Genomic DNA, 13573 nt, shown 5'->3' on the forward strand with positions numbered 1-13573 from the left:
AGTAATCGTGCTGTATCACTTGCCTTAGCGATTTGCAGTCCTTGAGAAGGAGAAACATACATATCCCTTAATCTCTCTTCCTTGCTTTCCTTCCTTTCCATGAAACTGGTACAGCGGCTGTTTCACTCCAGGCAGGATTCTGTGATCACCTTGATTTACAGCGACAATACGCTAGCAGAGACTGATGCTTACAGTTTTGGATTTGTTTTCTTAAAACTGGCTGCAGTATGCTGTTGCTGTTGAGCTGATGGTTTTTGGTTAGGCCACTTGTCCCTCTGTGGGGTGTGTGCCATTATTATGGCACATTATTACGGCACATTATTACATCAGATGATGTGCAATATTCTCTCTTCTGATTTTTTTTTCTTTTTTTAACAGCAAGAAGGTGAGATGGAAGGTGAGGCAGTTGAAGCTATTGTGGAAGAATCAGAAACTTTTATTAAGGGAAAAGAGAGAAAAACCTATGAAAGACGCCATGAAGCTGGGCAGGAGGACGATGCTTGTCGTATACCACCAAACCAAGCAGATGGGGGTGAAGTAGTTCAGGATGTCAACAGTGGTGTGCAGATGGTTATGATGGAACAGTTGGATCCAACACTTCTTCAAATGAAGACTGAAGTAATGGAAAGTGCAGTGCCTCAGGAAACGGAGGCTACAGTGGATGACACACAGATCATAACACTTCAGGTTGTTAATATGGAAGAGCAACCTATAAATCTTGGTGAGCTTCAGCTGGTCCAAGTACCAGTTCCAGTGACTGTATCTGTTGCCACCACTTCTGTGGAAGAACTTCAGGGAGCATATGAAAATGAGGTTTCCAAAGGAGGCCTGCAAGAGGGAGAGCCCATGATCTGTCACACTCTCCCTTTACCAGAAGGCTTCCAGGTAGTGAAAGTGGGTGCAAATGGTGAGGTGGAGACGCTGGAACAAGGTGAACTTCAGCCCCAAGAAGATCCTAATTGGCAAAAAGATCCAGACTATCAGCCACCAGCCAAAAAAACAAAGAAAAACCAAAAGAGTAAGCTACGCTACACTGAGGAAGGCAAAGATGTGGATGTCTCTGTGTATGACTTTGAAGAGGAGCAACAGGAGGGTTTGTTGTCTGAGGTCAATGCAGAAAAAGTAGTGGGTAACATGAAGCCACCTAAACCAAAAAAAATCAGAAAGAAAGGTAGGTTTGTAAGCAGATTTCTAAACTGCACTGGTTGTGACTGCACCTTGCAATACAGTTGAAGTGATTGAGCAGATGCAAATGGGAGTAAAGCAGGCATGCTCAGTGTCACTAACCGTTTTGTATGAGAGCTCTCAGCTCTGTTTTCTGGGCAAACCTACTCTCCCCTGTCTATAGGCTTGCAAAGGAGCTCATTTGCCTTGTGTGATGCTGTGGTATTAGTATTCCCATATCACTACAGTTGAAAAGGTTCTGCTTTTTGCTGTAATGCATATTCAAGAGATTATTGTGTACCATAAAGTTTTACATCAGGAACCAGTGGTATAATTAGTTTTTGGGGGGCGGAGTTCCTAGCTAAGTATTGGGTAGAGTGGGTAGCACAAAATCCAGCAATGTGTATGTTTGACTTTTCCTTTCCAGAAACTTAAAACTGTAAATTAAGAAACCCTTTCTAGAGTGGAGTGGAGCAAGAACATTGATTGCTGGCATACTAATGAAAATTCAAGACAAGCTAATCACTGCCTGTATTCCTAACAGGAAATACAGTCGTATTTAATGATTTTTTTAAAAAATGGGTTCCTTGTAGTAGTTTAACCTCCAGGAATTTTTCTTTTTCCCTGCTGACCTCTAATGTAATATGGTGGACCATGGTACTGCCAAAAATAAAAGTGACTTCCTTCATGGCTAGGTGTAAAGAAGACATTCCAGTGCGAGCTGTGCAGTTACACTTGTCCATGTCGTTCTAACTTGGACTGTCATATGAAAAGCCACACTGATGAACGACCACATAAGTGCCATCTCTGTGGCAGGGCTTTTCGGACAGTCAAATTACTGAGGAAGCACCTCCACACTCACACAGGTACTCGGACCTTTGTGTACATTCTTCTAATAGAATCTACTCTGTCTTTATTCTATAGGCAGGTTGGGTCTATCTGAATCTGTCAGATTTCCTCTATGGGACAAGCTGGAAAGGAAGAAACTACGCAATGCTGCTCTCTTTCTTTATTATTTTTTTTTCTTCCCCTGTGAGAGCAATTTTTCACCTGACCATGTTAGGTGCAAAGCTCATTCTGTACATAGATACAAAAACGAACTCTGGGATTGATCTGAAGTTACTTAAAGCTGTAGAAAACATTCTGTTTGTCTTGGGTGTTATTAGGGCCCTCAGTTTGCTGTGTTCTGAGATTTGTGCTGCCATTGCTTCCTATGGAAAAATAAGGTGAGGCTGGAGCTAAACAGAAGGCAGATGGAGGAGAAAAACAAAACAGGGAATAGGTTATAAACTGGACCAGTAAAACATGTAGGAATGAAAGCATGTTTCCACTGTTCCTCACTTAAGTTTCTGTTATAAAACTTAATATAGGAGTAATTTCGAAACTGTCATCAAATTTAAACGATGTTCTTTTGACCCTTCTGCCAAAAAAGTGTAATTCATGTTCTTAGCTTTCTTTTCATACCTCTGCATTATCTAACTGAATGGTTTGAAATTTGCAAATAGCCAAGTGATAAGAAAATAAGGGAGTTTGTTTCCCTCATTGAAGGCATGTACACTCTCTAGCAGTATCTTCCGTCCATTGGCTGCTTATACGCCTGCGTGCCATTTGCTGCTGTAATCTAATCTTTCAGAACAAAAGGAACATTGCTAATTCATGGTGGGGGGGTGGAGAGGGAGAAGCTGTGTCATATTTTTTGCCACTAAATCTGAATGTCCCCATCTTCCTGTTTTCCTGCAAATGATTAGGTACTCGCCCTCACAAGTGCCCAGATTGCAACATGGCCTTTGTGACCAGTGGAGAGTTGGTTCGGCATCGCCGCTACAAACACACCCATGAGAAACCGTTCAAATGCTCAATGTGTGATTATGCTAGTGTGGAGGTATGTTAATTGTCACAGTGCCAAGTACATGCTTGTATGCTTCAAGATTTATTCATCATCTGTTACAAACTTTCCTCCTTGACCATTTTTGAAAAGCCTCTGAGTAAATGGGTTATGAATTACAGAATCAGTAAGGTTGGAAGGGACCTCTGGAGATCATCTAGTCCAACCCCCCCTGCTCAAGCAGGGTCACCTAGAGCATGTTAGACAGGATTGCATCCAGGAGGGCTTTGAATATCTCCAGAGAAGGAGACTCCACAACCTCTCTGGGTAACCTCTTCCACTGCTCTGTCACTCTCACAGTGAAGAAATTCCTCCTCACGTTCAGGCAGAACTTGCTGTGCTTCAGTTTTTGCCCCATTGCCTCTTGTGCTGTTGTGTGGGACAACTGAGAAGAGTTTGTCCCCATCCTCTTGATGCCCTCCCTTCTGATACTTATACACACTGATAAGATCCCCCCTCAAGCTTCTGTTCCCCAGGCTAAACAGGCCCAGCTCTCGCAGCCGTTCCTCATAGGGCAGATGCTCCAGCCCTCTGATCATCCTCATAGCCCTACGCTGGACTCTCTCCAGTAGCTCCATGTCTCTCTTGTACTGGGGAGCCCAGAACTGGATGCAGTACTCAAGATGAGTCCTCACCAGGGCTGAGTGGAGGGGCAGGATCACCTCCCTCGGCCTGCTGGCAACACTCTTCCTAATGCACCCCAGGAGACCATTGGCCTTCCTGGCCACCAGGGCACATTGCTGGCTCATGGTCAGCTTGTTGTCCACTAGCACTCCGAGGTCGTCTGCACAGCTACTTTCTGAATGAATTAGGTCTGTTTTTTTTTGGAAGCAAGTGATAGGGTTTCCTCAGTTGATGGGAAACCTATTTGAGGATATTTGTGCACCGAAACCCTAGATCATTTCCATTTCCTCTTTGGAGACTGTAGTTTTTATTGTTTTTAAAAAAGAGCAGTCCTTTAAGATGAGTAAAGGAGTTGAAGGAGGCAGGTATCTGCTGGGTAGAATGTACTTTAAGACTAGAGATGCTCTCCAATTTTAAAATGTGCACTTTGCATCTTACATATCTGTTGATAAAGTGACTGCTGCCAAAATGAATGGCGTTTTCCCAAATTAGTGAAAAACAGCTTTGCTAATTCTAAGAGGTTATCTAATTTGCTTGAGCAAATAAAGCTTACTTGAATGTTCTACCCTGTGCCCTAAGCAGCACTGTTGCTTGTGCTGCAGGACAGCTTTTAAAATGTAATAAAAACTACACTGCAAGGTGGGAATAGGAAATCTGAGCAAGGTCGTGAACAAAATTTTTAAAAACTGATCAGTGCAGTGGAGGAAGGTTACAGTGGAGATGTTGAACAGGGTGCTTAATCTTCTTTTATTTATTCATTTATTGAGTTTTCTGGGTGTGGGTGTTTCAGTTTGTGTGTGTATGTTTGGGGTTTTTTTTGGGGGGAGGAATGCTGCGGTTTTTGTGTGTCTTTTAAGTTTTACCTATTTATTTATTTATTAAAAAAACAAACAAAACTTTGAGCTGTGACTGCGATGTTGTAATTCCAGGCCATGAGGTTTGAAGTGCTGAATGCGTTGTGTTGCAGTGCATGAATTAGGAAAGAATAAGCAAGTTGGTCCTATATGAGCCGGTTGCAGGGTTTTGTAGACAGCAGCTGGTGCAGCTTGCTCTTACTGAAGCAGAAAACGCTTTCCGTTCATGTCTGCTAATTCTTACGCTATGTTCATGCCTCCTAGATAATGGCAGGAGCGCAAAGGGATTAAGTCACCTTGATTGCAGGACTAGGGCTTTTTTATTGAGTTACTGATTTATCTTCTTCCTGAAAGTAACTGGAGGGCATCCCGGGAGGCACCCTGTGGAAGAACATCTGCAGTGTTTCTGGGTGCATGCTTTCCTGGAACGCTTTTTCTCTGTGTCTGTCCAGGATGCTTTCAAATTTTAGCTTATCCTCTGACGTTGAGATGGTTGATGCCAGTAAGGTGAGTGCAGGAGACAAAATCTGGCTGCTTTGAATGTAGGAGCAAGACTGGGAGGTGGAACAGGGTGGGAAAGGGAGTATGAGTGGTTACATGGCAGTGCAAGACTGGCACTGAAACTGGTTGGTTGGTTGGTTGTATTATTTTTAACCTTGCTACTGAAACAAAATGTTACTGTAACAAAATTTTTGACTGATTTCCTTTACTTTGGAAATCTTACCTATTCATGCTTACTAACTCCAGTCTTGCTCTTGGCTTTCAGGTTAGCAAATTGAAACGCCACATTCGCTCTCACACTGGAGAGCGTCCGTTCCAGTGCAGCTTGTGCAGCTATGCCAGCAGGGATACTTACACACTGAAGGGGCACATGAGGACCCACTCTGGTACTGATGTCATGCTTTTAGCACGCTGTCTGTGTGCTGGTGTCTGAGTGCTGGGACAGTGCATAATGGTGCTCATGCTCGGAGTCAGCAAAATGAAGTATTCAAGTTTAATGTAAAATTATCATGAAGTCTGTAGCTGAAGAGAATGCACTGTTTATCAACATTAATGAATTCATAAACTGACACTAGTAATTGCACTGAGAAATGTGTTGGAGGATTCTGATTTTTGCCTTCACTGTGAGGTGACAGAATACAGGCCCTTTTTCAGTATGAAGATGAGCAATATCTTCTTTATCGATGTTTTACTTCCCACTGAAGGTTATAGCCATTTTTAGTTTCATTCTTGAGTGTAGTTGCAACAGTGTCTGGATGCAGTTTGTGAAGATCCTTAGTCTTTTCTGTGACAGAAATAGGACTTTTTTTTTTTTCTAGCATGGAACACTGCTGGAGTGCTAAACTAATGAGGCTGCTAAAATTTAATGACAGAAATGTGCTTGTATGTATGAGCATTCAAAAAAAATCTCAAATTTGATGTTCACAGTGTTCCAGCATCTTGCATGTAGGTCTTGTATGTGTTTCTCATTGTAAGGACTAATAATTAACTCATTTGCTCAAGAGTGAATTTGTTTTGTCTTTGTGTTGTAGAAAGATATTTATGGGAACTAAAACTTCTAGAGAAAGAAACATCACTGAGCTGTTTGCTGGTTTCTGGGGAGTTATTTTATTTTAGGGCTTTTTGATTAGATTTCTTGTTAATAAAAGTGCTTGTGCTACTTTTTTTTCCTTCCATTACTGTAGGAGAGAAGCCATATGAATGTTACATCTGCCATGCTTGCTTCACTCAGAGTGGTACCATGAAGATGCACATTTTACAGAAACATACGGAGAATGTGGCCAAATTTCACTGTCCTCACTGTGATACTGTTATAGCAAGAAAGAGGGACTTGGGTATGTATCTTGGCAACGTGGCCATTAGCGAAGTTACTACAGAAGGCTACACAAAACATGCCTTCCCAAAATTAGAGTTCATGTAACCCATCAGCTGTCTTCCCCCCGCTTTAACCTAGCAAATCCAGTAACTGCACAAAATGAAGCACAGGCTTAGAAGTGTGGCTGGTAATACATACTTTCAGCCTTTTAGCTTACAGTAACTGCTGCATGGTATGAGAACAGCACTTTCAATTTCTTTTCACTATTTGAAAATGCAGCATGTTTTTCAAGCATCCAAGGCGTTATTTTCATGTCCATAGGTGCGAGGCATTTATTGAACTTAGACAAATATTTTAACTGTACGACTTAAGGTCCGAGAAATCGGAAGGTCATTTGGCGTGACCTCCTATGTATTGGAGGCCATTAATTATCACCCAGATATATCTTCATCAAGCTGAAAGCTTGAATTAGCCTAAACAATTTCATTTTTCAGGAAGTGGATCTGTGTGCCACAGACAGAATAGGAGAGACTGAGTTGTCACAAAAGCCCTGAGTCCTTGCAGTAGGAGAGTGTTGACCTGGTGAGCAGTTCCCCATGATTCTAGCAAGCAAGCTCTCTTTTATGATATACAAGAAGGTGAAAAATAGTACTACTCCCAGAGCAATTGAAAATAATCTTTCTCAGTGAAGAAAAGGCTGAGATTTGGCATAATTCTGTCTATAAGCAAAATATCAACCAGATAACGGGAAGGTAGGTTCTCCCTCATAACAAACAGATGTAAAGTGCTACAATGAAGGACACGTTGAGACGATGACACCAAGTGTCTATGAAGCAAACAAGTACTGATCTATAACAGGAAAAAAACAGAATAGCTGTGAAGATTTTTTTTCATAATGATTGTTCAAGCTACAGCAGGCTACCTTGTGCAGGTGCAATATGCTCATATTTGGAGGATTTTAAAGTGATTAAAACTTCTGATAGGGGTTAGCTGTTGGTACCCCTGTTACCCTCTAGTCCTGTCACTTTGACTTCTGATCCTGCAAAAAATCCTGCTTCCCAATGTATTGCCTGGCTTCTGACTGTATTCAGGCAATTCAGAGTGGTCTTAAGTGTCTTGAGGACAGTGCTGTGTTTTACCTTGACTTTACTTCATCTGTTGCATGAACTTCAGTAGCAAAAATTTATGTTGCTCTGTCTTCCGAGAGAATCCTTACAGATTGTCCGAAGCAGTCCTGGGCATCAGTGATCTGGCTGCTATGTTTTTGAGATGGATTTTTGAAATAGTCTACACACTAACAGTCTAAGAATCCTGCTGTATTTTGCAGATAGTGAATTTTGAATATAAGTTATGTGGTATATCATCAAACCCTTTATCAAATGCGAGTGTATCAGCACAGATTGCTGATATTAACCAAATCTAGAATCCTTTAAAAAACCTTACTAAGCTTTTGACTAGACAGTTCTGTCAAGAAATTATGCTGATTGCTGTTAATTATAAGCCTATTAATTTTTTGATAGAATCTCAAATTAACAGTTTACTTTTCTCACCTGAACTCACGAGTATACAGAGGGAAAGACACTGAGAGATTGTATACCAGGCTCTTTCACCCTTGGATAGCCGTGATGTGATTAAAGGCTCTGGTTCTTGCATTCCTAGGTGTCCATTTGCGAAAGCAGCATTCGTACATTGAGCAGGGCAAGAAGTGTCGATACTGTGATGCTGTGTTTCATGAGCGATATGCCCTCAAACAGCATCAAAAGTCTCACAAGAATGAGAAGCGCTTCAAGTGTGACCAGTGTGATTATGCATGCAGAAAGGTAAGCTGGTGGGACTGACAGCCCTTAAGAGCATTAGAACAGGAGCTAAACATGTAAGCTAAGAAATCTTATCTGTTAAGTTTGACCAACTTTCAAAATCAGTGTTAGCTCTCTGACTTTTATTTATTTATTTAAAGGGCATGGGAGAGTTCAGTGACTTTTGCTTTCTGCTGAAGTGCTCCCCTGTGGAGAGTATCTTTTAAGGGAGTTAAGTCACAACCTTGGCATATCTGTTGACAAAGAGCTAGAGTTGCTTGGAGGATGGAAGTAGGTAGGACCGAATATGCCATCAATCAGAGTGTGGTTGCACTCGGGCAGGACCGTCTTCTCCTGAGTGTTTTTCTTGGACTAAAGTGTTTGACCTCATCTTGCCTGCAGAAATAAATTTCTCAGTGTCTACATCTGAAAGTTTTCAAGTTATTCTTTCTCTTTGGTTTGTCCCTACCAGGAGTGGTGCATGATCATTCATAAACGGACCCATACTGGAGAAAAGCCTTATGCCTGTAGCCATTGTGATAAAACCTTCCGTCAAAAACAGCACCTTGATAAGCACTTCAAACGATACCATGATCCCAACTTTGTCCCTGCTGCATTTGTCTGTTCCAAGTGTGGTGAAACTTTCACTCGCAGGGTAAGGGAGTGTGTGTGTGTGTGTGTGTGTGTATAAATACATTTTGAGTTGTGCTTTTTAGCTGAATGGGGGTTTTGGAAAGGAGGAGCCCTGTTACTCAAAGAAAAGGGTGGCTGGGGCACAAGGCACAACACTGATCTTTTAAAAGGTGGCACTTGCTGCTCTCTGAGAGGAGGCTCTGGTATTGATACTGATACTGGCATGTGCTAGCAGTAGCATCATGAGCAGTAGGAAAACTCAACTTTATGAGTAGAAGTTAGTGAAATTTACCTATATTTGGTAAATATTTTTCTATTACAAAGAGGAAAAAGAGACAAGCAGTCAGAAATGTCTGTGTAAACACAGGGCCAGAATATCTGATCTTGATTTCAATGCGTGTTGGTTTTTTTTTGTTTTGTTTTTTTTCCCCCATTCTGAACAGGACACAATGGCCAGACATGCTGATAATTGTTCTGGCCCAGATGGTGGGGAAGGAGAGAATGGAGGAGAGACAAAGAAGGGCAAACGTGGCAGAAAGAGAAAAATGCGCTCTAAGAAAGAAGATTCCTCTGATAGTGGTAAGATACAGCTCAGTACCTTCTTAGCATTACAGGCTTGTGATTCATTGTTTCTTTGTTAGCTCTTTGCCAGTTCTGCAGGTTTGGTTTGGTACCTGAAAGGCTTTTATGTACTCAATAAGGGGAAAAAAATGATTGTGTATGTATGTACATAGAGGACTCTGTGTGTTTAGGAAGGTTGGTGTGAATTCGGCTGTCCTGGACCTCTTCCGAGACTCAGTAGTTGGGGAAAAAAGTGCTGTGTCTGTTACCCTTTGCCTAGACTGCAGTTGTCTGTCTTGCGTGCTCTTCTGTGTTTTAGTACACTGTCTGATACATTTTTCCAGTACTAAAGTCATGTTGTCCCCTGCTTTGGCCTGTCAGCTGCTGAAGTAGACAGACTGATAGTTGATAAAAGTTGAGATCTGAGGAAAATATGAAGAAGCTCTAAAAAGGTAGGACCTGAAAAATTCAATAAAAGAAATTTGTCCTTGAATGACTGCGTACAATAGCGCAGCACATGCATACCTCCTTGTACATAAGGAAGTAGGTGCTTACAGACATGAGGAAATGTCTGGAAAGCAGTAATGCACAGAACAAATAGATGCTAATGTGAGATCTTGTGGCAATAAAATCAATCCCTTCAGCATAATCTGACTGAGGGGGATGAAAGCACATCATATCCAGAGTATTTGCAGTCTTTCTGGGATGTTGAACTGATCTTTTTTCAAGCCAGGAATGCACCCATAAGATGGCAGCGTATAGTTAACCCTGGTATGTTTGGCTGCTTTCTGTTTTCTGTCTTAATTTACTTGTGAGATTCGAAGTTGAGGCCTGGTATGTGTTATGACGCCTCATCTTTGTGGAATCCCAAAGACCAATGGCCACCTTTTTGAAGGTATTTTTCACTTGATAGTAATCATTTTTATCACACCCTGGTCAACAGTTGTGTAGCCTGGATACTTTTTGGGTGTCTCTCTTAACTGAAAAGTATTAGAGCCATTATTGCTGCTTCTAAGAAAATGAAATCTCTACAGTTCATTCTTCCCCCTCAAATAAATGGAAGTATGCCTCATGCAATGGCTCACCTCTTCATGAGGAAGATAAGCTACTCTTCAGTGCAGTGGGCATGCTTAGACATTCTGGGGCAGTCATTTTACCCTTCTGACAGTCTGTTCCCCTTGACACCTTTTATTGCTTTTTGTCTGATTTGGTTTTGCATGGAGTATTCTGGGCACATTGATGGTGCTAACTGGTAATTTCAGGGATGTCCTGAAGTACAAAACTTTGCGCCATTAGCGCAATAAACCACAAAAAAATTGCAAGAAGTTAAAACTTGTCATGAGCACCATTGGACTGGAATCAGTTTCTAAGAAGTGCAGTTAGTTGGCATGGAGGGGAGGTGCTATCATAAATCAGTTGGTGGACAGGGCCTCATAAAATAGGCTGTTCTACCTCATAAAGAGAGGTCTTGGAGAAGATGCTCTTGGTCACTGATTGATGATCTATGGTATGTTGATGATCCTTGAAAGCATGGTAAGGTGTCTGCAAAGCTGTGTTCAACTGTGATGCTTAAGACCTCCCCAGTTCCATGTGACTTTACTGTTTTCAACTTGACATTGAGGTCCTGAACACTAGTTGCGGTGTTCAGGAACTGCTACCCCAGTGCTGATCTATGTTACAGAAAAAGGTAATTACAGTGCTGCTGTTTCTTGAGGGCTAGGAGACTTACTGTTGGATCACTCTTGACTTCTGGAGTGTTTCATAGAGGTATTGAAGTCACTACCACCAAATGAAATCATGTTTTCTTTCCCTTTCTGAATGGCATTTTGTTCCCTTTAATGTAGGAGTAACAAACTTGAGTCTGTGCCACTAGGTTCTTAGCAAAGGCCTCATTCGCCTTCTCTGTTACCAGAGCCAGCTCCCTTTAATTGAGGATTAATAATGGCTCTGTAGGTGAATGTGTTTAACCTCTTTAAACTAAAGACTTGCTTAATGCACTTCTTCAAGGATTTTTTTTTCTTTTTTCCTAGAGGAAAGTGCTGAACCAGATTTGGATGATAATGAAGATGAAGAGGAGACAGCAGTAGAAATTGAGGCTGAACCAGAAGTTGAGCAAGAGGTTGCTGCACCACCTCCTAGTAAGAAACGAAGAGGAAGACCACCAGGCAAAGCTGCCACCCAACCAAAACAATCCCAGCGTAAGTCACTACTTGAAGCTTACGTTACAATGCTTGTTTGAACTGCATCTTCCTTGGATTTGGCAGCTCTCATCAGAGAACTCCTGCCCTCAAGTGAGCTTATTTAAAAAGTAAATAGCTGCACTTTTCTCTAGCTTGCTATGATCTTCCTTGTGCATGATGCTTGTTGCAAGCATTTCCTGGTTGTTAGGGAACATGCCTGTTTCAGATCATGCAAAAAGGAGATGACAGGATTTGGTTTTTTTTCTTTGATAACATTCCAGTTAATAAGTAATAAGTGTGTGTGCAAACTTTCTTTCTTTTTTTTTTCTTTTTTTTTTTTTGTCCCAGTTGCTGGGTGCTCATGTTGCACTTGCTGTTAAAGAAACTGTTACAAGAACCACCATAGTATTTTATGCATGTAGACTTTTGCATACAAGCAAACATGCTTCAGACCTGTAGTTTGGAGCATAGCATAAATATTGCGTAGTTGCAACTCCACAGAGGTTTCTTCTTAAGCATAGAAATCAATAGCTATACAAAGTCTAAGTAAAATTTTAGAAAGTGCAGGAAGCAGTTCTTCCTTCAAGGGGTGAATGCTGCCAGGTGGCTTGGCTGTTTGATCAGTGCTCCAAATACAGCACATGTCCTTCCTAGGCTTACAGCCTGCAGAAGCATTTTACATTGACTACATTCACTAGTGTCACTGTGGACTCTGAATCTGACTGAAACTTTGCCTTACTCTAAGTGCAGAGGAGCTGATTTGAGGTGCACCTGTGTATTGATATTCTTACTTGATTACTCTGTAAAATTTGCTTAAATACTGTCTCATATATTCCTATATATCTTTTGAAATTTGCTGCTAAAACATCTTCACACAGGAGCCAGGGAGGTAGGGGCTTGATACTTGGATGAATGAGAGGCAGGCTGAATTATTCTGCCCTGAGTTGGGAATGTGTCTTTATTGGGAGCCCTTCCTTTCCTTTCTATGCAAAAGTCTAAGTATCTACTGAAAAAGTCATCTGAGGGAGGTGCAGGCCAGCCCTGGAACCAGTAAAAATCTGTCATTTTCCTCCTCCTCCCCATCCCCTTTCTTTACTGCCCTTCTAGCTGCAGCAGTTATTCAGGTTGAAGACCAGAACACTGGTGAAATTGAAAATACTATTTTTGAAGTAAAGAAAGAACCTGATGCAGAAACAGTAGAGGAAGAAGAAGCTCAGCCTGCTGTAGATGAAGCTCCCAATGGAGACCTCACTCCTGAGATGATTCTCAGCATGATGGACTGGTGATGGAAGACGACTATACTGGCTGGCTGAACTGGCCTAGGCTGTGTTTAAGCGGCTCAAATCTATTTTTCTTTTTACCTTTTTTCTTGGCTTTGGGAAATGCATCATTTTAGACCATTTTACCAAACTTACTGGGAAATAAAACTTAAAATGATGTTAGAATGTGATTTAACTAGAACTTGCTGTTTTATGTTAGCATTACAGGATCATGGAACGTTAGGAAATATTTTGGAGTCCTTCAGGGTTTCTTATTAGATGCTTGATTAGTTTTGCTCTGAGCTGCATTGTAAAGCTGGTCCAAGGACAGTGTTTACATGCAACAAGTTTTAATATACAAAAGTGGAAGCCTTGACTAGAGTACATGGTAAACCACTCTGGACTTCCAGTTCCCAGAGTTTTTGAGCCTCCTTTTCTCAGTACTGTTTGTAACTGTAAATGCAGACTTGAGAGGGTTATAGACTTTTAAAATGTTTTTGCTTTTCCCCACCGACTAGTTCCGGTTTTCCGAGTCGGCTGCACACGGTAGTTTTGGCATGCTCCAACTGGTTTCTGTCCTTAATATGCTTTGCTTTCTGCAAAACATTTCTGTAATGGTCAAGCTTGTAAATAACTTTTTTTTTTTTTTTTTTTTTTTTTTTACATTTTAATCTTTTTCCATTAATTAGGAGGTATGCAAAAACACAGTTTAAATAAACCCCGGTATTTTAATTCCTTTCAAACCAAGTGATACCCAGACTACTCCTTGAAGATCAACAGATACCCACATGTGAAATCTGG

The 13573-nt window shown here is 41.3% G+C and overlaps 1 protein-coding gene across 1 annotated transcript; it reads left to right on the forward strand.

The window, feature by feature from the left end:
- The first annotated feature begins 384 nt into the window (after nucleotides 1-384).
- Nucleotides 385-12799, forward strand: LOC134149717 (transcriptional repressor CTCF-like). Its single transcript, XM_062592929.1, has 10 exons — nucleotides 385-1171; nucleotides 1860-2030; nucleotides 2913-3046; nucleotides 5294-5414; nucleotides 6213-6362; nucleotides 8003-8163; nucleotides 8612-8794; nucleotides 9216-9351; nucleotides 11364-11531; nucleotides 12621-12799. The coding sequence occupies exons 1-10, from the start codon at nucleotides 391-393 to the stop codon at nucleotides 12797-12799; spliced, it is 2184 nt and encodes a 727-aa protein (XP_062448913.1). The 5' UTR covers nucleotides 385-390.
- The last annotated feature ends 774 nt before the right edge of the window (nucleotides 12800-13573 follow it).

The sequence above is a fragment of the Rhea pennata genome, chromosome 21, assembly GCF_028389875.1.
Source record: "Rhea pennata isolate bPtePen1 chromosome 21, bPtePen1.pri, whole genome shotgun sequence".
In the NCBI taxonomy this organism is placed as follows: domain Eukaryota; kingdom Metazoa; phylum Chordata; class Aves; order Rheiformes; family Rheidae; genus Rhea; species Rhea pennata.

Coding starts and splice junctions, on each gene's coding strand:
- LOC134149717 (XM_062592929.1), top strand. CDS start 391: ATGGAAGGTGAGGCAGTTGAAGCTATTGTGGAAGAATCAGAAACTTTT. Junction 8,164..8,611: donor GTGATTATGCATGCAGAAAG/GTAAGCTGGTGG, acceptor TGTCCCTACCAG/GAGTGGTGCATGATCATTCA. Junction 8,795..9,215: donor GTGAAACTTTCACTCGCAGG/GTAAGGGAGTGT, acceptor CATTCTGAACAG/GACACAATGGCCAGACATGC.